We start from the raw sequence: 25684 nt of genomic DNA on the forward strand, positions 1-25684 counted from the left end.
AGTGGAAAATCATGCGGCGGAGTTTCGCACCGTCGATGAAACGGTCACTGGGACGCACCGAAGCTGAATCCGCCGATGACCGTAACAACAAAAAGAAAGTCTATACTGCTCCACCAGTCACGGAAGAGAAACAACATCTCGAACGTCCGGCCACAACGATCTTCAAAGTTGTTTGGGGAAAGATTAGCACGAGAAAGCACAAAATCTGGGAAGGCGATGGATTGCTGGAAGTATCTGGCCGCAGTGCAATACTGCGGGACGATGCAGGAAAAGTGATTAGTAACGCGAGCGGCCTTAAGCTGGATGAAGTTCAGGAAGGAATTCAGATGGTCGTCGGATCGAAAGAGGTCGAAATATTGGAACGCTTGGAAAGTAAGGCGGAACCATGTGTAACCTCGTCAGCAAATGTTGCAACGGAAAACAAAACAGCTCTGAATGAACCACTCAACGTTGATTGTGCACACCGCAAATTTAAACCGATCGTGAGTCGGTCAGCGAACGATGCCTGCGAAGACCAGCCCGTGGAACCGCTGATCATGAAAAAACTACCATTTGAGCGACAATTTCAGCGTAATTCTAGCAACGAGTTGGCTGAGGTTCAAGTTCCTACGAGCCTTACGAAACACTTGCGCCCCCATCAGCGAGACGGGGTAGCCTTTCTGTATGAATGCGTAACTGGCATGCGAATGATGGAACCGCCCGGGTTTGGTGCCATTCTCGCAGATGAAATGGGCCTGGGGAAAACGTTGCAATGCATTGCCTTGATGTATACGCTGCTCAAAACCGGTCCGTACGGGAAGCCTTTAGCACGTCGAGTACTGATCGTAACACCCAGTAGCCTGGTGGACAATTGGGATCAGGAAATCACCAAGTGGCTACGGAATGAGCGCGTGTTTACCTTCATCGTCGGACCGCACAAAAAACTCAAGCTGTACGCTCAATCTCCACACATTCCGATACTGATCATCTCTTACGAGATGCTGGCGAAGCAGATCGACGAACTGGAGTCGGTCAAGTTCGATCTGATCTTCTGTGACGAAGGACATCGGCTAAAGAACAGTGACGTTAAAGTGTTTGGCGTGCTCAGTAGGATTGAGTGCCTTCGGCGAGTCATAATCACCGGTACACCAATTCAGAATGATCTACAGGAGTTTTATTCGCTGATCAACTTCGTGAACCCGGGCGTTCTAGGGCCGTACCAGGATTTTAAGGCCCGGTACGAAACACCGATCGTCATTTCTCAGCGTCCCGGTGTACTGTTGCAGTCGATAGAGCTCGGCATTGAGCGTTTGAACGAACTGAATGCCATTACCGGTCGGTTTGTATTGCGCCGAACACAGGAAGTGATCAATCGCTACCTGCCAGAGAAGCATGAGCTGGTGGTTTTTTGTTATCCCTCCGAGTGGCAGACAGAGGTCATCCGCACCGCTTTGACGCTCTACGAGCAAAGTAAAGGATCTCCCACGATCTCTCCGCTGCAGTTGATTACGATTTTGAAGAAGATCTGCAACCATCCTTCACTCGTTTGGCTTACGGGGAACAGTGGCCAGGAATCGTTCCAGCAGCAACTCATCGAACTACTGCCCAGCTGGCAAGCAATGCGCGCAGGCGACTCGGCAAAACTAGCCATCGTCGAATCACTGCTAAAAGACTTACTAGAGAAGCAGGAAAAGATTGTTATCGTTTCGTACTACAACAAAACGCTCGATATGATCGCCGATCTGTGCCAGCACTACAACTACAAGCACTGCCGGTTGGACGGGGGAACGGCAGGGCCCGATCGAAGTAAGATCGTGACTGCGTTCAACAGCGCGTCGTCAGACACTTACATCCTGCTGCTGAGTGCCAAGGCTGGCGGGGCCGGACTGAATCTGATTGGTGCCTCACGGTTGGTGCTGTACGATAACGATTGGAACCCGGCCAACGATCTGCAGGCTATGTCGCGTGTGTGGCGCGACGGTCAACGCCGACCCGTCTTCATCTATCGCCTGCTGACAGCTTTCTCGATCGAGGAACGAATATTTCAACGACAGATTTCGAAAACCTCCCTCAGTGGAACGGTGGTCGATCAGAAGCGCAATTTGAACAATCTGCAATTTTCGGACGAAGAGCTGAAAGATCTATTCACATTCGTCGACCCTCGTCATGTAGACGGTTGCCTGACGCACAGCTTACTCGAGTGCCCTTGTGCAGGGATTGGAATGGCCCCCGAAACACCGGAAACTCCCCAACCGTTGAATGAGTTGGACTGTTTGTTACAGGAACCAACGGGCGGAGGGGGCAGCCCCTGGTACCTGGTAGGCAGAAGCGGTGGACAAGCTAAAGGTCGCACAAAGTATGCTCTAAAAATGCAAGAACTGATGCGCTGGGAGCATCACCGTTCACCCGTGTCGGAAAGTGTTTTGGAACAGCTAGGCTTGTCGCGATGCTCCGATAAAGTAGTGTTTTTGTTTCGAAACATAGTGTGTACTAATAAATAACGGCTCATGTGCTCAATGTGGTAATTACCGCAAATCCATTGCTTCGATTCGATTTCTCCAGTTTTATTCATCGTTTTCCAAATGGATATTGTTGCCGAACCGGCCGTACAAGTACTGCTTGAGTTCGGTCATTTGTGCCTGTAGATCGCGGGACGTCTTCTGGATGGTGTCGATCTCTTTTTTCTTCTTATCCTTGGCTTCCGCGAGCAGCTCGAGCGTTTTCGACTGGTTGTGAGACATGAACACTTCTCCCATCAGGAAAGCTATCGGCACATCGTCGTCCAGAAGATCGACCTCATCGCCCGCTTCCTCCAGGTTTTTTAGCTCATTCTGTTTGATCTTCAGTTCTTCCTTCAGATCGTCTACCTTGGCGTTATAGTTGGCAAACTTATTGATCTTCATTTGGTCTTCGTACGTGATGTGAACATCTGAGTCCTAAAATGGGCACAACGGGTGTCAATAAACGCCGGTGTCCATGGTATTGGGCGGAAACACTGCTTACCGGTTGAAAAGTACCCTTTGCTTTACTTTCCGCCTTTGCAGTCATTACTAAATGCGATTTTTTCACCGGTACGGTAACAAAACTCACGTTTGCACGAACTTTTTTTTTGTTTTTTCACGGAGCGAACGGTACTTATTCACAACTGTCAAAATGTCGGTGTTTGGTACAAGGAAAGCTATGCGGCAACGATCCATGGAATCCGTTATCTGGTGTACATTTACATCCGATTAGATATTGATTCGATTAGCATTGAATGGAAAACAATACTGAAAACGAGCTTGTGAAATACGCATTTATCGAAAAGGGTTATGGACTTTAACGAGAATATTGCAAAGCTGTACCCAGAGTGTTCTTCAGAAAAGTACACGACCATTGGGCACTATGGCGACCGAATTGTGCAGCGATGACAGTTTTTCTCGCTAGAAGCAAATGCAAAGGGCGAAGGAAAACTCTTTGCTAAGGAAGTCGGTGGTTCGCAGAAACTCTTTCAATTTTGCTAGTTATATCAGAAAATAAAGGCAGTTTTGGTCTGAACGCGCGGTGCCTCGTCGCTTTTCGGTTGGAGAACAGCTACGGAGAGTATTTTTACACGTTACACGATGAGCCGCAATGGAAGGTAAGGATGGGTTCTGTGTCTCGGATGCATATGTGTCTTTTCGTTTGCAAACATTGGACCATTGATCGATTCCGCTCGTAGATACTAACACCGATCGATAATTCTGTTTTTCTCACGACACACAGGCGACGTAGCCGAAGCCGCAGCCCACTGCGCGGCCGTGGTGGAGGTCCACCGGCCAGTCGGTACGAGATCGGTAAGGTACAGTCGCTCCGCCCAGTGCAGTGGTCGCAGCTGAAGCTGGAAACCGTTGTACGGGAAACGTACCGCTCTAAAGCCACCTATCGGCGGTCGGAGCGCGAAGTTTCCGAGTGGCGCCGATCGAAGGAGATAACGACCAAGGGTCGTGAGCTGCCGGACCCGATATTCACCTTCGAGGAGAGTGGCTTTCCGGCGGAAATAATCGACGAGCTCCGGTACGCCGGTTTTACGACGCCGACACCGATCCAGGCACAAGGCTGGCCCATTGCCCTTTCCGGCCGCGATATGGTGGGCATCGCGAAGACGGGCTCGGGCAAGACGCTGTCGTACCTGATACCGGCCCTAATCCACATCGACCAGCAGCCGCGTTTGCGGCGCGGAGACGGACCGATCGCCCTCATCCTGTCGCCAACGCGCGAACTCGCCCAGCAGATCAAACAGGTGGCCGACGATTTTGGGCGGGCACTAAAGTACAAGAACACGTGTCTGTTTGGCGGTGGCAAAAAGCGTAAGCAGCAGGACGACCTCGAGTATGGCGTGGAGATTGTCATCGCGACGCCGGGCCGGTTGATTGATTTCCTGTCCACTAACCAGACGAACCTGCGGCGCTGCTCGTACCTCGTGCTGGACGAAGCGGACCGCATGTTGGACATGGGTTTCGAGCCGCAGATACGCACAATCATTGAACAGATCAGACCCGACCGCCAGACGCTGATGTGGTCGGCCACGTGGCCGGATGTGGTGGCACGGTTGGTGAAGGACTATTTGAAGGACTATGCACAGATCAACGTGGGCTCGCTGAAGCTGGCGGCCAACCACAACATTCTGCAGATTATCGACGTGTGCCAGGAGTCGGAGAAAGAGGCCAAGCTTAGCATCCTGCTGCGCGAGATAATGGCCGAGAAGGAATGCAAAACCATTATCTTTATCGAGACGAAGAAACGGGTCGACGACATTACGCGCAAGGTGAAGCGCGACGGATGGCCAGCCCGCTGTATTCACGGGGACAAATCGCAAAACGAGCGCGATTCAACGCTGAAGTGTACGTTGATGAGCTGCGGGTTGGATTAGTTTTGGAGTGGTCTGCCTACAGTTTTTGTTTGCTCTTTCCGCCCCCCGTTTCCTTTGCAGCATTCCGTACCGGGAGGACACCAATCTTGATTGCAACCGATGTAGCGGCCCGGGGACTTGGTGAGTAGTTTACGCTTTGCTTGATGTACTCTGCATTTTGCTACTAGAATTTTTGCACTGCCAAAGAACCGAATCAATTTATAGTGAGTGAGAAACGCACACGACGGAAGGTATCATAATGTGGTACAGTTTCGCAAGTGGCCAGCTAAGGTAGGTCAGACGCTGCGATTCCTATGCAACGGCCTAGCCGCGGAGCCCCCCTAGCTCCTTGCTCCGATCGACTCTAGAAGGCTCCCCGGACACGGGAGTACGTAGCGTTAGCTGAATTATATTTAACCCCTTTTTCCAGTGACCTCCATCCGTCGGCGGGATGCGAATGTGCCTGCCGATGCCATATGCCTATCACTTAGCCGACACCATTTCTCACGAAAGCTAACGAGTAAACCTTGGCCTCCCATTCTATCCTTCCAGAGGCACACAATCTCGTCTGCCTTGAAGAGAAGCGTCGGTTCCGCAGCCCGGCCGTTGCGCCCGGTAGCGGAACTGGCGTTGGGTTTTGGCGGAGAACTATTGACGCCAACCAATTGACGCTGCCGTTTCGTTGCGTGCGAAATGGTGCGGGGTGAGGAGAGGGGTCGTTCACAAACGGCCACGTGGCCAGTGCGTCCAGTGGCCGGCCCTACGTTCCCTACGTTCCCACCAGCACCGCGTCGCCACCAGACAGCCATGCCGTGCATCGTCCAGCACCGTTCTCCCGTCTGTCGTCCGCGGACGCGATAACGTGCGGTGATCATGCTACGGCGGTGGGTCGTCCGGCGGAGTGCGCCTCATCGCTGTGACGAAGAGCGGCCAGCAAACCGACTACCGGAAGCCGATGCGATCGACGCAACGAACGCCGATGTCACGGCGTTCCACGTCGCTCGTCCGGCGATCGCGACCGCACCCTTGGCTTGGCTAGGAGCAGTCGGACGTTGCCTCGGCCGTTTTCCTCTTGCCGTTCTTCACTGTTGGTGCACTGTCGCTGCTGCTGCTACTGCTCCCGTGCACCACTACCACCACCATCACTACGGGGCACGACTTCGCAACCAACAATCGGATCATCTTAGCGATGATGCGATGATCGGGAAAAGGGATCCTCTCGAAGGCGTGCTACGGATCGAGCGCCATCGTCGCCGGGTTCGCCGTTCGAGGACAGGACGGCAAAGCTGGGGAGTGTGTGGCGGTGGCGGTAGCGGCGACAGTTCGTGCCGGCGGTATCCTCGTTGGTGACGATCGGCTCCACAGACAGTAGTGGCGCTCCTCGTCGCTACTTCTCGAACCCGGTACCTGCACCCTCTCCCGCTGGCCCGGCAGGAAGCAGGGCAAGGCCGTCGTCGGCCACGCTGGACAGCACCTTTCTCTTCTTGTGCTCCTTCGGGTTGCTCCGTTGGGATTGCGCTGAAGGGTGGCGCGCTGCTGTTTGCTGGACGGCGTGCGGCGTGCGGCTGGAACGGAAACGATAAGAAGGCGAGAAGACGGTGTAGCATTAAGCAGACGGCAACACTGTTTGTCTACGTTGGCCCCCCCGTACCACTACGGAGTCAGCGGACAGACGGACAACGGAAAACATGAACGCAAGAAGCCATTCTACTCGCCACGGCGCGATCCTTTTTACTGACTGTTTTGTTGATTATTCTTTTCTCATGGTTTCACGCCGTTATCGCTTTGTGTTTTTTGGTTTATAATACAATCCATTCGACCGATCGACATTTATGATTTTTTCAATCAACCAAAATCACTATCAAAAACCCATTTTCACGTGACACGATACGCAAGGGCACGAAAGGGTGAGCAGTTTGAGGGCTCGCTTGAGCGTGCGTCAGCACCCGTTCGGGTGTGTTGTACGGAAGCCTCCGACTAATGCTGTAGTTGACCGACGTTGACGTTGTGCTGCAGATTCGATTCTAACATTTATACCATGCTTTTCTCGATCTTTCTCTCCCTCTGTCATTTCGAATGGCGTAGACGTGGACGATGTAAAGTTCGTGATCAACTTTGACTTTCCAACCACGTCAGAGGACTACATTCATCGTATCGGCCGCACGGGACGGTGCGACAACACGGGCACGGCGTACACTTTCTTCACCCCAAACAACGCGGCCAAGGCGCGCGATCTGATCGATGTGCTGAAAGAAGCGAAGCAAGTTATCAACCCGAAGCTGGTCGAGCTGGCGAACATGAAGCTCAAAACCAGAGGTAAGGGGCAAGCAGGTTGGCCCTCAAACTGTGTCCGTGTGGATGACGTTCTCTCTCTCTCTCTCTGTCTTCCTAGGTAATCGCCATATGATTTCGCGGTATCCACGCGAACGACGTTCCTCTCGTTCGCGATCCAACAGCCGATCACGATCGCCAGTCGGGCGCCGGTCACGTTCCCCCGTCGCTCGTGGCCGTCTGCCGGAAAGAAGACGATCACCCGCGTCTCGTTCTCGCTCGCGATCGATTCGCCGCCAGTCGGTGGGCCGCCGGGACAGGGGCAGGGGAACGAGTGTGGGACGGCGCAGTGTATCGAGAGATAACCGGCGCAGTCCGCGTAGCCCGCGCCGCAGCCGTAGTCCTAGCAGGCGCCGCTTACTGCCAGTGACACGGAAACCGTCGCGCTCCCCACCAAATCGGAGTCCCGTTGGGCGACGCAATGGTCGCGAGCAACGCAATGGCGGGCGATCACCGAGCCGGGACCGGAATCGATCGGACCGTGGTGATCGTGAGAAGGAACGCGACAGGGAACGGGACAGGGAGCGGGATCGGGAGCGGGATCGCGACCGCCGTCGGCACAGCCGAAGCCGCAGCCGGAGCCGCAGCGGCGGCGGCGGCGGCGGCGGCGGCCGTCGCTACGGTTCCGGTAGCAATGGAAACGGAAGGAAATCTTCGTACGATCGCTACTAGAGCGTGGCGTGGCCACAGTGCGAAATATACAACGACGAAGCACGAGTGAGATGCGTGAGTGGCCTGACTTCTGCTTCACAGGACCCTATCGACAGCAAAAACAGCGCGTCATGAATGTCAAGGTACAAACTTAAAGGGGAATGTGCGGAACGAGAAGAACTTACCTTTTTATACAAAAAAAGAGAAAACTTTAGGGTATGAACCAAAGGGTTATTTCGCAGTTCCGGCCCATTTCCTGGAATTATCGGCCAAATCAAATCGTCGCCCAATCATCTTTGAGGTATTAGCAGCAAATTGAACAATCGAATCAATTCCTACCACCTTACACTTCACCTGTGGACATTAGTGCAACGGTCGGTGGCCAGTGCAATTTTATCGCTTCGGCACTCGCAAAACAAAACTGGCCACAGCCACAGTTCCCCGAGAGCTTAGAAGAAATAGAGAGAGGGAGAGGGAAAGCGAGAAAGAGCATATGAAGTTAGTAGCATAGACGTTACAATTGACTAATGGTTCTTTTAGTGAGTCGCAAACTAAAGGATGACTCACGCCACGTAGTTTTATATGCATTATCCTATTTAATCGAAGATGAGAAAAGAGATGTTTTTGCTAACCCAAGCTAGAGATGAAGTTCGATCACGGATGCATGCATTTTTCATTATTAAGCCTTATTTTGTGGGTTTCTCCTAAGAGCCCCTCCGGAGTAAGAACTCTCAAATCTCAGCGCGGCAACCGAAGCAACCCGAAGTGAATGTGGCAACACGGGCATACTGTGATTTAGTCAACAGCTTTGATTAAATCATATTCAAGAGAAAGACGGAGAGAGATAGAGAGACAGATAGAATCAGAGAGAGAGAGAGAGAGAGAGAGGGAAAAGAGAGAGCACTATAGAGAGAGAGAGAGGCGAGACAGTCAACAGGACGCTGATAATAAGTTGACTGGTTGTTGCCGTTGCTTTGGCGTCCTGCTGCCCTCACAGTTACTTTTGTACGTGCCCCGTTTTACTATCTCAGAACCCTTGAACGGCACTGGGGTTTCAGCAACTACAAGCAACACCGTTTTTGTATGTTTAGAAGTAGTGCAGTAAATAACCAGCATTAAAAGTTATGTTTTTTTAATTCGACACCCTAGCACATAGGTTGGAAACAAGCGAAATAGGAATTAAGGGGTCCGAAAACACGAGAGGGAACCGAATCCGCCATGATGCTGTTTCGGAAGGAAACGGAAGCAAACTGCGTATGCTGGGAAGGAGAACGGGAAATGTTTGAAACGGTTTGACTACTTGTATGTTTACTTTTATCTAACATAACATGTTTCGATATGAATAAATGTACGAATGTGTAACGATGTATTTTAAGACGGTGGAGTTTAAGAGTTTAAGCGTAAGAGCTACATATTCAAAACACGTGCACCTTCTCCGACTCTCCGATCGCGATCAATAAATACGATTTCTTTCATCCCTTCCCTTCGGTTGGAAGCTTGAATAGGGTCCGTACGTTTAGTGTTTACTGTTAGATTTATTGTCTAGTTCGCTTGTGTTCACCAAAGTTTTTCACATTTCTGTTTCCGTTAGTCGATAAGTTAGCGCGGTCGCATCTAGGCACGTTTCAGCGCCACCGCGCGCTACTCTTGCCGTTTGACCGCGTTTTCGCCACTGGCGGTAAGATTAGTAGTGGAAAGCAATCTTTTTTCTACCGTGTGATACCGTGCTCCAGTTCAAATCTTACGCACCGATCGCTGATGTCTTGCCTGGTACTAAACCCCAAAGCCCTGCTGGTCGCTTAGATCCAACGTGTTACGCTCGTCTCTCTCTTTCCCTCTAGTTTCAGTTCTTTGCTCCGCTCAGTTAAACCGTAATTAGACTAGCATACTCTTATCGTACTCGGCGCCAAAGGTGCTGCTTGCGATCGCACAGCCCTTTACCACCGATCAGTTCCCTACCCTATAAGCTGCGCAAGTGCGTTGCGTTGTTACAATTTAAAAGTTAAGCCACGCGCTCGTTTCCGGTTGCACCGTTTGCACCGGTTTCTGTGTTATCCTCCCGCTCGGGTTTGAAACGATTTCGAATCGATGACCGGTGAAAATGCATTCTCGTCAGTGGGTGGTGATAAATTATTACATGTGCACCGCCGAACGCCACCTTCCTCGTTTTTCAAACAACGCCAACGTTCGTCGCATGTGTTAGTCACTAATTTGTCGTACTCTCTGGCCAACTGTCAACGGCGTAGCCTATAAGTCTAAAAGCTGCCTGCTAAAACTAAAAGCTGCTGTCCCGTAGAAGCTTTTCGTGCCGATTAGTTTAGTCTATTTACATTGCTTGTGTTCGTGGTTCTCCGCTCCAAACGATTTCAACCCGATTCCGATCTGCTCCACAATTGCACGAGATACGCCGTACGGAAGTGCCACTGCATTGCGCGGGTTTCGATTCTGTTAGTTCGCCATGATCGTGGTGTTGCAGAAATCGTGATGATCGTGGCATTTCAATGGCGCAAAGAAGATAGCGCCGCACCGAGAAGTAGTAGAACGGCCGCGAGAGTAACCGGATGCTGGTTCCGCCGGTTGGCTCCGCTGGCATCATCGGTGGTACCCTCGTCGAACGCTGCCTCCTGTCGGGTGATCACTTCCCGGAACAGGATCGTTTCTTCGACCTTAGCGTTCTCGTTGTCGGCCACTGGCGGTGCCGGGGCGGGCGATGACATGACCGCCGATTGGTCCGCATCTGGTGCACGCGCCGGAACGTGAATGCTTTCAAACACGTTCCCCGCACGGCTGTTCCGGGCCAGCTTCTGGTTGGTGAGCTTCAGCTGGCGTATCTTCTGATCGATCTCCGACACGGTCTCTGTGGGACGGAGAAAGAACATGATGCTAGCTGTTTCCGGCTGTTTCCCAGTGGCAAGTGTTTGCCCTCAACCCCTGCAGCCCCTTACTTTGGTCAGCGTTCTCGTCGTAGTTCACCTTGATGAAGGTGGTCATCGTCACTTCGTAGATTTTGTTCGGATCGGCCGGTACTTGGCTCACTTCGCGCTTACGGCGCCCGAAGGCGGTCTGGCCGTTGCTACAGATCACACCCTTGCAGCGGTCCACACACACGTTGACCGTTCCGCGGAACTGGACGTATGTGGATTCGGGAAACTTGAACGCACGGAACTTGGCCGCCAGCAGGTCACCGTCGATGGTGTTGAAGTTTTCGAACAGATACGGATCCACCGAGCAGCTGTGGAAGACACCGGACACCGGACAGTGTTAATACTGCATCGCTGTGCGTGGCGAACCCCGTACTGCTGGCAACTAACCCGTTGAAGATGATGGTCTCCTCCTGGTACTTGGTGTCCGTCACGAGCATGTAGTTCACCCCGAGACCGTAGATCGGTGCCGAACGGTTATCGAGGAAGATCTCCATCTGCAGGTGCGCCCCGGGGCTGACGTTCAGATCGCCCGACACCAGTTTGTCACCCTGCCGGATGGCGATTCCGAGCGACGGTTCCGGAGCGTTCTCCGTGATGGAGGTCGTTATTTCGAGGTCCCTGGATGTGCGAACGATTTGTGCGTGATTCTCATGCAAACGGTGAGCCGAAGCGAAGCGTGTCTACTTACTCCGGTTCCTGGAAGCCAGGCGGGAGCACGTCTCGCTTGACGATACCGTGAGTCGTCACGTTGTAGCTCGGCCCGGCCGTGATGCACTTCACGCTCACGATCTCCTTGCCCGACTCCTGTTCGCCTTCGACAATGATCCGATGGTAGAACACTTTTTTGCCCTGCAGTAAATGAGTGATGGAGGCATGAAACTTTCGGTTCGGGTTTGAATGCGCCTTTTCGGGCATACCGTAATTTGGTTGATTACACGCGTCACCCCGCAGTCGTAGATGTTGGTCAGGGACAGCTCGAACACGGCCAGGTTTTCGCGTATCGCTGGCCGGCACTTGGGATCCGGGTAGCCTTTCATGCCATCGAGATACACGAACTCCTGGGAAAAGTTGCTCGACGGCAGGGCGACGTCCACTCGCATCGTGTCATCGGCGCACGTTACCTTGTGGGTTGCTAGAAGATGAAGAAACAAAACGGGGTCACATTAGGACAATGAAATTTCATCGGATTTAAGTAGACTAAAGCCGAACTGTAAAGCTAAATATTGCTTTTATGGGTACTGTTGTAATGATGGACTGTTTTCAGCTTATTCGATATGATAGAGGTGCACCAATTATCCACAGTTTTGGAAACAATTTTGTGATCATGCCGTAGGTTCCCACATTAATTAGCCACTGGTAGACCGCATGTGCACCGCAGTGCGCCGTTCGGGTGGCACGTAGAATTCCAACCTCCTTTCGGGGTCCCATACGATTATCATAAATATTTGAATTAGAAACAGATTGCGTCTCCAATGGTTAATTGGCCGACCGCGGGACAGCGGGTGCGATGCTCGGTGGCTCTTCGATGGCAGAAGAGAAAGGATTTATAATTATTATTATAGCATCCTTCACACGCTGTGAAGCCCAATCAAACACCAAGACTGCAGCTTGGGATGCTCCTCTGCACAGACGCACTCCCGAGGTGGTGCCGGCCGGCGATCACCCCGTTCTTGGCGTGCGCACGGCCCTTCCTAGGTGCTAATGGGCCGCCATTTCCGAGGCGCCTATTAGCGCATCACCTTCTGCGCGCTGCTTTCAACGTCTGCGGCGAGGGCCTAACACGAAGGGAGCGTGCTGAGTGGGAAACTTGTCCGGAGCCCCGTCATCGGAGCGTCGGGGCGAAGCATAATCGTTCCCATGTATCGGCCCATTGAAGATTTATGCTTCCGTGCCGGGCGTAAGGGGGGGTTCCCGAGGCGTCGGCGTGATAGTGTCACGCGCCCGAACGGTGCCCGGACGATTTATCGTGCGCCTCTGTGCACGTTGCGTTGCTGAGGATCGCGTCGGAGAAAGGTGATTGAATTAAAAGCTGATGGCTGAACATTTTGTACCGACAAGAGCTCACGAGGAAACGTTACGTAGTAAATGATATCCACCGGCGGTATGTGGTCGGCCGCTATCGACGGATCTATCTTTCAGCAGATTAAGGCACGACCGCTCACGACGGTGTGATTGATGACGATATTCGAAGAAATTGTTTGACCTATAACGGAGCTGATTGCTGGCCGCGTTTGCCCCGCGTTCTCGATTAATTTCGAAAACGATAATGCGATTAAATATTATAGACTAAATTGTTATTACATAAAATGAGGGTTACAATAATTGACTTAATTGATTGGCATTTGTTCATGTTTATGTTCCTTTCTATTGAACGTTTCATTTGTTTATTTTCCCATTTTTCGCATTCTTGTTGCTTATTATTTGTGCAATTTTTATTATTGTTTTACGTTTGTCCGTAACTTCTTCTTGATGAACGGATGTTTCGTTTGTATGATCGTAGGTAAGAAGTTAATTGTAAATAGTGTGAGCCTATTGACGTTTGTAATCCCATGTCACTCATTTATATCTTCAATTGTCCTCAGATTATAAATAGAAATTCTACTTGGGTTAATCGATGTTTTCTTTATAGTAATGTAGAGTTAAATTGTTGGGTGGAATCAAAAGAATCCAAGCTCTCATCAAAATTCCACTGTCGGAAGATATTGTCGGAACGACCGTTGCACCCATCTGGATCGCCGTTGCAGATAACGTTCGAAGACACGACGTCATCACGGCGTTCAAATGTCGACAGTCGTCTCCTCGGTTGACTGCAAAAGCGAACAGAAGGAGGAATGAAGATAAATTAAGAATGATTGCGCACGGTGCGTTCTCGAACGGTACCGTTAATTCCCGTTCTCCAATTTGCTGCAACAAAAGTTGCTCCCGACGTGTCCCGGTTCCCAACTTCGGTTTGATTGCTGCAAGTGCGGAGTCGGACGGAATGTCGCCAGTCGGCAGTATGGCGAAACGCCGATGCGTTGCCGATTTTCACCAGTCGATCTTCAATTGATGACCTTATCATCATCTCATCGCCGCGGCATGGGCGACCTGCCAATACGGTTCGACGACCTGTACCATCGATTGTAGGCCGGCCCGTCAGCCGGAGTTTCCGGGCCGGGGTTTCGGGGACGCACCAAACATCAAATTATCTGCCCCAGATGCCGGAAAGATGCCGGATACGGTAATCGAATAAACGCCACCATTGCGCCGTCGCGGCCGCCGCCGATGGCTGGCTTTGTCCCAGAAATGGCCAAGCGCACAACATGTGCGGCACACGTCGGTACGGTACGGCCCCTCTGACAGATTACGTGTGTGCGGCGAGGCCCACTATTGGGTCGTCCGGGCCAAGTGCAGCGGGCCGAGAAGCCGAGCTATCGGCCATTACACACTTCTTGCGCAACCGTGTGTGCGCCGACATTGGCCGCCGGGCGGTGGAATCTGTTTGAATCTTTCCCGTGCGCTTCCGAGCCGAGCCGGGCCGAGCGTAATGTTGTTTTCTAGCGCAATCGATCATGATCGGTTGTAATTGCTCTAGAAAAATAAATTAGTTCAATTTTGCGGCCATATTCCGGTACCGGTGTCCCGGATGCGGCGAGTGAAAGCATATCTGAAAACTGGAGGGCTGGCCGGTGCCGGTTCGAAATAGGAAGAAAAAAAAAACCCTGCAATTAATGTTGACCAGGAAACCCAAGCCCGGTACCACTGGCCCCCATTCCGCGGCGCGATCGGGAACGGCGTGCAAGAAAGTGAGATTTCCCGGCATTTGAATTTCGGGCGTTTCTGGCCCCGGGATGCTGGGATATGAGCAAAGTGAACCGAGCACCGAAACTGCACCGAGCCGGGTGAATCATCGGTTCGCGCCGCGCTGGCTGATGGAAATGGAAATTAGGCTTCGGTTTTGTGACCCACAATCGGTGGGCGTCGGTGATCGGTATGATTTCTTACTCCCCACCCGTGGAGACCGGGGCCATCTAATCCGCTTTTCGGCGCTGGCCTTTGCCGCTTGGGGTGTCGCTTCAATTTGTTTCGTTCCCTTGGCCCACGGCGGGTTGATTGAAGCAATAATTTTCTGTGATCGCCCCATGCCCATGGTGCGCTGTGGAAGATCAAAAGACCCGAACCCCGCCCGTACATGTCGGGACGGAGAGGATATTAAAATGACACAACCGGCGTCTTTGTCGGGAAGATGCAATTTGGGGACTGGAGTTACCGAGTGTGGTTTTACGACTCACTAGAGTGATTTAGTGACGATCGTGATGAATTGCTTCAAAATTGCTTGTGAAACAATTCTCTTTTCTTTACCAGAAGGTCTGTAAAATATCCGAAGTAGGAGCAATCTCTGTGAAAAATTCTTCCAAAAATTAACAAATAAACCCAATCCCAATCTTTTAATTGCATTCTTTCCGACGCACTGCTTTAACAGAACTTTATTCGAAACTAATCTGTACTCCACATTTTTTTCTTCTTCGTATGACATTTCGTTAGTTTTGGCAAAAAATAGGAACAAATCCTTCAAAAACACCTCAAACTTTTTTCGGTTGCCCATAGTTCGCTCGGTGCCAAAGACTTTCTCGTTGGTTCCCACGCGAGAAATAATTGTTCGTCCGACAAATCTGTCAGAAACAGATCGCCCCGCGGCGATCGGTAATCGGTTCTCCGAATAATGCAGCCGATCCAGTGGCAACGAGCGACTCCACGGGGCAACGTTTTTATGGTAACCAGATCGTTTGATCTCCAAACTCCAAGCCCACGCTAATGAGTTACGTACGAAAGGTGTCCTGTTTTTAGGTTTCCTGACGCTTTGATTGAACCGCGGCTGGCGGTCGGCCACCGATCCCAGCCGCGGGTCCGAAGTGGACTACTTTTCTCCACGTCGAACCACAATGACGCCGCTTTCGGGTCGAGCCATCGAGTTTTCACTCGGCACGTCATCGGCAACCTGCGCCGAGGCTGCTCCCTAATTTGCGTGCTAATCTGGGGAAGTGAAAATCCTCCACCAAACCATGAAGATGGGCTCGCGGGCTGCATTCCAGCGTCCGGTACTTCCGGACGTGCGGCCGATTAGGGCTAATTGTAGCCGGATTACCCCGGGAAGGGGGTAGATCAGGGTGCTCCCGGGGCTCGTCGTTATGGTGATGAGCCGGAGGCAGCGCTTTCCTTACACCGTTTTCTCAGGGCTTGAGGCGAGCCCAGCGGCGACCATTCGCCGAAGCCGAAAATAGAAAAGCGAAATGTAGGATAAGCCGATTAGTGAAGTGGGCGATCTCGGATGCAACAGTGGCCTCCTCGCCGTGCAGTTTGATCCTCGCGTGAACCCGAGGTCACTGATTTTGGTAGAAATTATTTAACTCCGCCGTAAAGGGGCCAGGCCGTGGAGCTGATAAAATCTCAGGTTCGTCGCTTTTGTTGCTGTCTTTCGATAGCGCAATTGCGCTCCTCGCCGCGGACGGCTTATAAATGATGCCCTCCCACCTGGGAGCGTCCATTCGTGTTTTCTCTTCCCAGCGGAAATTGGTATAATTTAATCAGCGTTGATTGATCGATTTTCCACCTCGGCTTCGGATTCGCTGGGCGCTCGGAAACAAAGCCCGAAAATCGCTCGCCGGGCACTAGTCCGCCTAGTTTTGTGCGCTTTCGCCGGCTCTGGGTCAGCCGATGGGGCAGCGGCAAAAAAGGTCATCATCTTTGCATGCCAAACTTTGTGCTACTGACCCCCCGCCCCGAAATGGGGTGCGCCCCCTCGGCGTACGTTATCGAGCGTGATACCACCGGACCGGCCGGCCGGTGGGTCGGATCGGTCCAGTTTGAGGGTTAGAGGGAAAAGTAGATCACCTCGTACTGTGTGTGATTGTGTTTTGTTTCTTCCTTGCCTCACATTTGCCCCACCAAACACTAAACAGCATCCAAGCAAGCCGAGGTGAAGAGCATCCATCATCATCATCATCAGTGGTGATCTCATTACGCGTCCGCGTCGATTCACCGGCGAGCACCGGCTCAGCCAGCTTATTAGCGATGCCACCGAAACAGGGCTGCACGCTTCGGCACGCGTGAAATATGCCCACCCAATGGGGGTGCATTCCGTCGAAAAAACCCGGGGCCCCGTGGTGGGTGGTCAGCATAAAGTGGGCTCCCTAAGGCTGTTTCTTCTCACCGTAACCGATGCCCATGAATTCGCGATGCATACGTTTATGCAAATTGGCCACGGTGGGGTGGCCTCCCATTGAGCTCTGGCAGCGCTAGTACCTGGCCTGGCCGAGGGCCACCTAATTAACATGGGTGATTATGCTCCGCCGGCCACGAAGCCCACCCGTACCCGACCTTGGACGCCATGTTGGGCGCATTATCAATTAGCCCGGTGCGAGAGCCGATAAGATGATGGCGGGTCCCACGGGAGATCGATAATTGGTGCCCGGTAAGGTGCCCGGTGAAGGTGTTTGATTACGGCAATCATCAGGTTGGCGATGGGAAGCCGCCAATGATACTAATTAAATGGGGCGCGCTGCTCGTTGGCTCGTTATTTAGCGTGATCACGCACGGATCGTGATCGGACGCGCATGGGAGAAACAATCACGGGATGAAGCAATTTGCAGTCAGTAATTACCGGCGTTACCAGCGATTAGAATATGGTTCGATTCTGATGAGCGCCGATGACCGCGTGTTGTGGATAAATGTGATCTAATTGGATCATGATCATGGATTGGTACTTCCTTTGCAACGTGCACACAGTGAGGCAATTAAATTCCCGAACTGGAACTCTCAGAACGGAAACGAAACATTTCGTTTTCCAATTTCTTCTCTTTATTGAAAGATGATTCTCGTTCCCATCTAATGAGCTTTCTACAGCGATTAAATGAAATTTTTTATCGGCTCCTAAGCATCGATTCTAATTTCATTCAAATTAAAATCGCTTCTCGGGATAAATTCTCTGCAATGGAGAATGCAAATCCCTTGCAACGACCATCTTTATTGCGTCTAAGGATGAGTCCTATGCAGTTTGTGTAGTCTGTCCGTTTAAAAAGATTCCAAACCCATAATTATTAAAAGTGTTCGGCACGGCCATCTCTCTATCTCTACCTATTTTCAAGCAATCGTTCGCCAACAGGATGTTTGACTGTCGAATTTAAAACGAATTTATGGATTCGCGCGACGCATTGTCGCATGCATATATTTAAATTACCTTTATTTGCTTAAGAAGTTCTTCGCGTTTATTTTAAAAGTAAGTGAAACCCACAACGAGACCTCTTAGTGATGCCTTTTGCTGAAGGCACAAGATGCTGAGCGATGGCTGGCAGTCAATGCACCGATCGCTGTAGTTGCAGTAAATTTCATTATCTCACCAATGGCGAACCGAGCAAATTCAGATTGCGTAATGGGCCGAAAATACGCCAGCCAGCCCGACAGCTGTGCAGAACAGCGGGTAATACGTACTTGCCAATATCTGCCGGAATTAGCAGTCCCACCGCTCACCGCACGTGCTCGCCGCGCTAGGTCTTGAGGCTAGAAAATAGTTCGTACGATGGTTGCTGGTCAATGACCAAACGGCGGAAGGCCGGCTTTGTGTGTGTGTGGAATGCTATAAAAAGTGCCTTAGTGCCTGAGAATGGAGCATAATTTCCCGACAGAATGCGCAGCAAGGGGGATTCTAACCGGCCACCGACCAGGAGTCTCAGGAGTCCGAGCGATTCTCTTCACCTGTCGTCAATTTTTTCCTACGCCCTTGTGCGTGGGTACCCTTCGTCTCGATATCCAGGGGGTCAGCGGGTTCGTTTTTTATGTCTACGACCGCCGAACCGATTGTTTCCTTCCGGTAATCGAGCAGGATCTGACCTCCTCGGGGGGTTTCTATTCGTTGTCCGGTTTTTTTTTCATTTGCATCGGATCCGGAGATTCTTGAACTCGCCCGAGACGTGGACGGTGCCAGTACCTCTTCCAATGAAAGTTTCTTGGACCCCCACAGCAAGGCCGGTTCCGAGAAATTTTCCAAGAAGCGGACGGCGCGAAAAAAAAGGGTGAGGAAACGGTTGTTAATGGTTTTGTTTTCACCCGATGCCATTGACGTCGTTGCTCTCTGGGTGTGTTTGTTTTTTGCTGCCTTCTCTGATTGCCACTTTGGCCGGCCGGCCCGTTCTGTGCTCGCTATGGAAATGTGGTTGAGAATTTTCCCATGGGATGCCACCGCCGCCGCCGGGTGGGGTGCGATTTTTTTCGCCACCTTTTCAATCTCGTTATTTCTGTTTGTTCTCGAGCCAGGACTGTTACTTTTTTTTACTTTCCTGTTTATTTCTAGACTCTTGCCCCGGGCTGGAGTTGGTTGTAAACTTTCTCCGTCTGGCAGTCACCGGCGCGCGCGCGCCCGTTCCGTTATTACGTTTCTAAGCGAGAGTTTTTGTTCCCTCTTGTGATGAAGATGAGATGATTCGAGCACCAACGTGGAATGGAACTGCCGATTTAATGGCGGAGGATCGTACGGAACGGATATCATAACCGTTTTGCCGGCGTGCAGTGAAGAAGATGCTTCACGCTGCACGCTGACCGTTATGGGTAATGTGGAGAACGCTTGGCTAATGCAGCACCATGCGGCTGATGATGATGATGGAATGATACCAGCCCATTGAAATGTGTTGCAAACCGTAATGAAGATTTTTGCTCCTTAAAGAACGCTGCTGCAGTATTGTTTCTATACTAAGAAATTGTAAACAGGGCTTCCAGCAAATAAATAAATTCGACAAAATGTGATGCTATTGTAGTAATTACATATTTTAAAACACAAATTGCAAGCCAATAATAAGCATACGATACAAATATTAAACCAATCAATGAAACAACTATTGTGTGTAAAAGAATAAAGTCCACTTCATCGAACTAAGTGTTTGTTTTTTAAATGATGTTTGTGTATCAATTAGATTTATAATCATTTGTTCAGATGAAGAAAAAAAACGTTTAAAATGATCAAATATTATGCTCCGATTAATTTGTGCTTAATCTCTATTAAATATGATTCGAACCTGGATGCCGAACCGAACGAAACGGATGACGTAACGAATCAAGAATTGAAAAAACATTTTCTGTCATTCGTCTTGCGACATCGTATGTACCCAGACGGCCGACGATTCGCCACTGGTTGGCGTGAAAAATGCGAATACGATTAGTCGGTCCATTAGCATACCCCGAGAAGCCGCGTCGATAGCCAATTGCGATGCCGATGTGCATAAAGGCATGTGCCATATGAATGCATACTTTGCATTCCACGTTTCGCCACCGAATCCGATCCGGGCGCACCGGCACCTACTCGCGTCACGTTGCATCAACACGCGGCCAGCGACCGGTGGCGGCGGCGGTACTACATCCTGTGTGTTTGCGCATAAATTCCCTTCGCCGTGCCCCGGTGTTTCGTGAATCTGATCCCGGGCCACGAACCCGTTGGCGAGCCCGTTTGAAAATTATGCGCACGGACAGTCCATAAAGTCCGCCATCCCCTCTCCTCCGCCCGATGGCGATGCCGGGGAACAATCGGCCATAAAGCCGATCAAGTCGAAACCGATTAGCTTCAGCAGAACGCCGATACCCCTTGCCGATCGTGCGGAAGAAGCCACCGCCGGCCGTCGGTTTTCGGGCACTAGTTTGCGGTGGCCACCGATGGCTACGAGTGAGGCACAACACCAGTATCGTTCCAGCACCAACTCCCGACCGGGTGGCCGAACCTCGATACCGGATGTGGAGCTGGTTGATGATGATGATGATGCCAGATTCTCTATTTTAACGGTTATGGAGAATTGTTTTCAGGAAAGAATCAGGCGAGGCGAGTGTGAGGCAGGGGGCGATTTGTTTGCAAATGACATGGCCATTTCCTTCGCCCGTGTGTGTGTGTGTGCTCGAAGGTGTGCTAGAACAAATTGAGTAACATGTTTCTCGTGTTTCCGAATGTCGTTTTAACGGTTCGCGCGTCCGCCGGTGTGTCGGATGGGCTGCTAGGAAGATGCTTTGACCACCCGCGGAGGTGTGCCATCCGAGGGCGAAAACCATCTCCTGTGTGTTTAACTTCCTGACACCTCTAATGGGCCGCGTGTGAGCGTTGTTTCGGGAAAACCACGAGAGAACACCACCACACCGCGATTGTTTTTGGCAGTAAACTTAATGTATTCGTGAGATGAAAGGAGGTGACATTAAGTATTTTACTCAGTATTCTTTAAATTCTATTTCTTGACATTTAGTAGTCATCATCCCCAAATTGGTAGCTCAGATTGCGAAGGAAAAAGAGTAAAACGACGCCCAGTCAGTGTGTTTGCTCACAGGACCTTAATGGCCGATTGTTGAGTTTATTTACTCTTCGTTATGCACACCGACCTCGAAACAACTTCTTTTTATCGTACACCGCACACGCACCCACCGGCCAGGGCCACCCTGACATGCGAGCCTCGTTCTGTTCGCGTCGCAAGAACGGTTGGGTTGGAAAAATGTGTTTGCACGCTGGCTAATTGCAAACATTAAAACGAAAACCAACTGGCCAAAGTGATGTGATGCCTCTGCACCGAAGATCCCACAGATAATCGACATAATTAGCTACCGTTCTTGACGCACCGGGCGGCCGACAGAGAGAGGAGGAACGTTCTGAAACAAATAAAACCACGGACTTGGCGTAGCCTTCGGGGCGTCAACGAACCTCCGAGCAGCAAGTGCAAATGGCACCCGTGTTATGATGTGCTGACGTGGTTATGCTGACGTGGTTATGCGCCCTCCGTCTTGTGGGTGCGGAATGTTTGTTTTTGCAACCCCCGCTCGCACGCCAGGCTCCCGGGGTGTTGAGGTGACTAATTAGCAAAGTTGAAGCCTATGCCAATAACCTTCGCCGGGTGGAACGTGAAGCCCGGCAGCAGTACGGCACCCTCGGCGGTAGTTAGAACGTTTGTGGCCGGCCGGGCGCAATAGAACCCCATCATTACCGGGCTGCGATCCGTTTCGATTGAACTCTCGGTGATGATACGTTTCGATTGCTGAAGGTTTTCTTTCCTGTGCTTGAAGATAGCGCCCAATCAGCTCGTGCGTCCAATTGTGCGGTGGCGGTCGATGGTGCCGTTTACAGTTGATTACAGAGTGCGAAGTACGAAGGGATGGACCACCTCCGGAACGTTACTGGCTACGAACGTGCTTCGAAGCCGAATTCTACGTCGTCCCTGGTGCGTCCGCGCTCAGTGTTTCGAGTTTCATAAGCTACCAAAAGCCGTCCGGTATTTCGATGAACGGGTGAGAAGTGGATCGCCCAAGCGAAACCGTTCACCCTTCACCCGCTCCCGTTCTTCTCCTTGCAGGCAAGGGCTTAAATATAATGAGCCAGCGCCCCGGTGCGCTTCTAATGAACTCGTTCCTTCTAATTGGGCGTTCTTTAAGCGTTCACACTTCGTGGGCACTTTCTTTTGGTTGGGTGGGGGCAGAATTTAAACTCGTTCAAACAGTTCTGCGCCGGGTTGGTTGACCTTGGCACTTCGCCCGGCTACTGTTAGGAGCAACCGTTCTGAACCGTTCTGAATTAACGATCGCAACCGATCGAAACCGTCAGAATGGCCACACGAAACAATCCATTTTCTGCATTAATTTCCCACTGCGTTATGCGCAGGTCACAAAAGGCAGCCCCTGGCCCCCCATTCGATCGGCCATTCTGTAAAGGGGCTTCGTCACGATTTTCCCGCTCCGTTCGAGGGCCGCATCGGGACGAGCATCGTCGACTGCGAGAATGCGACTTGGAGGGATAAAATCAATCGAAAAGGCGATGCGCCGATACACTTTGGCCGGAAATTATGCAGCGAGTGCATGCGTGAAGCGGTCCGTGATCGTGCGGTTCCGCGGGGTGCCTCCGCGGGTGCTTTTGCATAAAAATCGATCATCGCGAGTGAGTGATTGTGCCATGCCCCGGCGTTGCAGGCGGGTTCATTGTATTCCGGGCACGTCGGAGCGCGTGCGACGCCGGAGTATGATCGATCGTCCCATCGAACGGAATCGTTGTGCGTTCAATAAAAACAATATAAATTTAAAAAGTCTATTCAACAGAGCCATTAAACGCAATCCGAAGCGGTGGTCCGCGTCAGAGCGGGGAAATCAATTAACGGTGCACAAAACAATCGTTTCGTTTCGTGACTAAACATATGAACCGGTCCGCTGAATCCGCGGATAAGCGGATAAATAAAGAACCGCACCGCACACACAATGGATCAACGGGCAGGGACCCGCGACGGATTGAAGTTAATTTTTAATCACAAATCACAACAGCCCCCCGCACGCAAAAAGGGGGTGCCAAAGTTCTCGCTCACAAAGTTCCACCTTAACTCGCGAACGGGCGTGCGCGATCGGAGTGAGGAATTAGCACAACGCGGCGGCGCGCACACGACCGCGAAACACCGAAACAAGTGGTGAGCAATCACGGCCCCGCGGCTTGACTCGATTTTCCACTTCCTTTCCGCGCGATTGGCGTGCGGTATTGAGATTAATTAGCCGCAACGATGCCGCCGATGCCGACGACGACGACGACGACGACGACAATTACGGCTGAAGATTGTGGCCCATGCAATGGCCGGCCACCCCGGTAGCGATGTTGCCGTACCGCTTTTGCGAAATATGACCCACGGAAACCTCGCTGCCACCCGTGATTGCCCCCCGCGGGATGGTGGGATGTGAAAAATTGGAAAATCATTGCCGCTAACAATGGGCGTACAAATTGGCCATCGAAATCGGTTACGTCGCTAGCCGATCGTCGTTCTCCGGGACCAATCGGTCAGAACGGAGGGTCGTCGGTGGAGCAAGAGCAGTCCAACAGCGCACGAGACGAGGATTTGAACCGACGAAACGAAGGCGAAAGTCAATTTCGTGACCAACATTTTCCCGACGCAGTTGGCCGGATGCCGCCGGAAACCGTTACGGCAGCCAGCTCTTTGCTTCATCGGGCCAGAGTGCTCTTGTTGGCTTGTTAATAGCCGTCCAAAGGTTACCGCCGTGTTCTAGTTCCGCACCGAGAACCGTTCGTCGTCGGGTTCGTCGCTTGCGGTCCACCGACGGGCATTAGAACGCGGCGAGCGTTGAAGTCTTTCGTCTGTACGAGCCAAAGCCGTGTTTTGCATCTTTTGCCCCGCTTCCTGTGTGTGTGTGTGTTCCATCAAACTCGGTTGGGGACGGCGAGGGGGGGATGTACAGTTTGTACCGTACGGATGGCTGAAAGCTGAGCGGATTTAAACATCACTTAATTAGGTTTACTCATTTGCGCGACGCGCTGGTCACTCGGCTCGTTTTGCTTGCTTTTGTCCCGTTTCGTTTTCCTGCGGCGGAAATCCTCGAACGTACCGTGTGTGTGTGTGTGACAGATAAAAACCCCTAAATGCGAAACACCGACAGGAAGCTGGCGCGCGCCTGAGATTACAGCGGTCCACGGCACGGCACGGCACCGGGGCCCGTCCCGGCGTTTCCTCGTCGATCGCTGCCTCGTAAAGCGCGAGATAATGGCCGAGGCTGGTGGTGGCCTCATTTCCCGGCGTGCGCCAGCTATCGTCAGCTGCAAGCCGGTCAAGTACATGCCGTTGCCGTCGTTATCGTCGCCATACCGTCGGTCGGCTTGTGTCCGATTCCGTTTAAATTGCATTTGTGTAGCGGAAGAAGCGTGAAGGAGCGGGAAAAAACGAAGGTTAGAGCCGGAGTCCAACGGAATCGATGCGCAGTTGGTAGCCGCTGGAGATTAGCGTGCGCCAAGGATGCGGCCATTCGGTGCGGTGGCCGGTGTGCGGCGGTGTTTTTCCCTATGGAAAGATAAATATTTTCCCATTTAGGCCGGCCGCCCGGTTTATATTGAACACTTTAAAGTGTTCATGTTTTCACGGTGGGCCTAATTGGATTCTTGGCGCGCGCGCCCTTCTTTAACTACTGACGATGACCCGCAAATCCTTGCCAGGTGCCAGGCGCTTAAAAGTGACAGCATAAACATTATTTTATTCTTATGATCACACGGGAAATGGGTTCACACGTGGGTTTTTTCTTGCCAATAAAATAACCGTCGGGCCGGTTGGTCGGTTGCATCTTTACGTTTTACTATTTACCGTTGCCAACGCGCGCAGCCCTTCGGACCCGGTACAACAGGCTAGTAACAACTTCATTAAACCCCAGGTTTCTTGTCCAGTTTTTCGCGGGATACTTGCGCTCTCTTTCTCGCTCTCTCTCTCTCTCTCTGTGTCTGTCTCTCGGGGTGGATGATTGACTAAAGCGCGTTGGTTCGCCTGCCAACACATTAATGCACAAAGAGTCTCGGAGCGGGTTGTTTCTTGATCCCAAAATGCCATTTCCACTCCACATCGCCCGTTGCACAGGGCAGCGGGGCCATCATACAGAGGGTTGGTGCTTCATTTGTCATTGCACGGAGTTTGTTAATTCATGCGATGGCTGCACGTTCTCGACGAGCATCGTGGTCCATGCCCCTAGCTCTGGTTGATGCTGTTCTGTTGACCACGACCATTATGTGACGAGCGTGTTGACGCTCGTGCCGATGGCTAATGGGGTTGAAAGAGTATTCTATTGGTTCCTACTGCCTGTAGGAGACAGGGTCCAAGGGCTGACAGCACTAGGCAAATTGTGAGAGGATCCCCTGTAGGTAAAGATATTCTTCTCTAACCTTCTTTATGCTGTTTATTATGCTCCGTCCATTATCACTGTATTCTTAATTTATTTTTAGTAATTCTTTAGTAATTCTGATAACTCATTGCCAACTACCGGAAATCTTTATTAATATATCTAGAAAAGAATCAATGTTTGTCGCAGGTAAACTCGCAAACTATCAAACCAACAGTAGTTAAATTCACCCTGGTTTTTAGGGCCGATAAACGGCACAGGCATTCAACTCAACAGTTTGTTAGTTGCTGTG

At 51.4% G+C, this 25684-nt stretch overlaps 4 protein-coding genes across 8 annotated transcripts in view; 2 read left to right on the forward strand and 2 right to left on the reverse strand.

Moving 5' to 3' along the window:
• Nucleotides 1-11: 11 nt before the first annotated feature.
• LOC128266973 (DNA repair and recombination protein RAD54B-like) lies at nucleotides 12-2480 on the forward strand. The gene has a single exon (XM_053003762.1). It carries the CDS (start codon nucleotides 12-14, stop codon nucleotides 2478-2480), a length of 2469 nt encoding a protein of 822 aa, XP_052859722.1.
• Nucleotides 2481-2540: 60 nt separating this feature from the next.
• Nucleotides 2541-3112, reverse strand: LOC128277759 (probable prefoldin subunit 4). The gene is made up of 2 exons (XM_053016272.1): nucleotides 2983-3112; nucleotides 2541-2915 (listed from the first exon to the last, which is right to left on the reverse strand). The coding sequence occupies exons 1-2, from the start codon at nucleotides 3025-3027 to the stop codon at nucleotides 2544-2546; spliced, it is 417 nt and encodes a 138-aa protein (XP_052872232.1). The 5' UTR covers nucleotides 3028-3112; the 3' UTR covers nucleotides 2541-2543.
• A 358-nt stretch (nucleotides 3113-3470) lies between these two features.
• LOC128277754 (uncharacterized) lies at nucleotides 3471-9167 on the forward strand. The gene is made up of 5 exons (XM_053016263.1): nucleotides 3471-3598; nucleotides 3724-4841; nucleotides 4931-4990; nucleotides 6935-7165; nucleotides 7242-9167. The coding sequence occupies exons 1-5, from the start codon at nucleotides 3582-3584 to the stop codon at nucleotides 7850-7852; spliced, it is 2037 nt and encodes a 678-aa protein (XP_052872223.1). The 5' UTR covers nucleotides 3471-3581; the 3' UTR covers nucleotides 7853-9167.
• Nucleotides 9168-9355: 188 nt separating this feature from the next.
• LOC128277756 (uncharacterized) overlaps nucleotides 9356-25684 on the reverse strand; it is a 45451-nt gene continuing 29122 nt past the window's right edge. For all 5 annotated transcript variants that reach the window (XM_053016266.1, XM_053016265.1, XM_053016267.1 and 2 more), the window contains exons 3-7: nucleotides 11673-11887; nucleotides 11444-11604; nucleotides 11143-11373; nucleotides 10777-11063; nucleotides 9356-10688 (exon numbers count right to left, since the gene is read on the reverse strand). In XM_053016266.1, coding sequence (XP_052872226.1) covers nucleotides 10330-10688; nucleotides 10777-11063; nucleotides 11143-11373; nucleotides 11444-11604; nucleotides 11673-11887 — 1253 coding nt within the window. In that variant the 3' untranslated portion in view covers nucleotides 9356-10329. The remainder of the gene's footprint in view (nucleotides 10689-10776; nucleotides 11064-11142; nucleotides 11374-11443; nucleotides 11605-11672; nucleotides 11888-25684) is intronic.

The sequence above is a fragment of the Anopheles cruzii genome, chromosome 2 (assembly GCF_943734635.1).
Source record: "Anopheles cruzii chromosome 2, idAnoCruzAS_RS32_06, whole genome shotgun sequence".
NCBI lineage: Eukaryota > Metazoa > Arthropoda > Insecta > Diptera > Culicidae > Anopheles > Anopheles cruzii.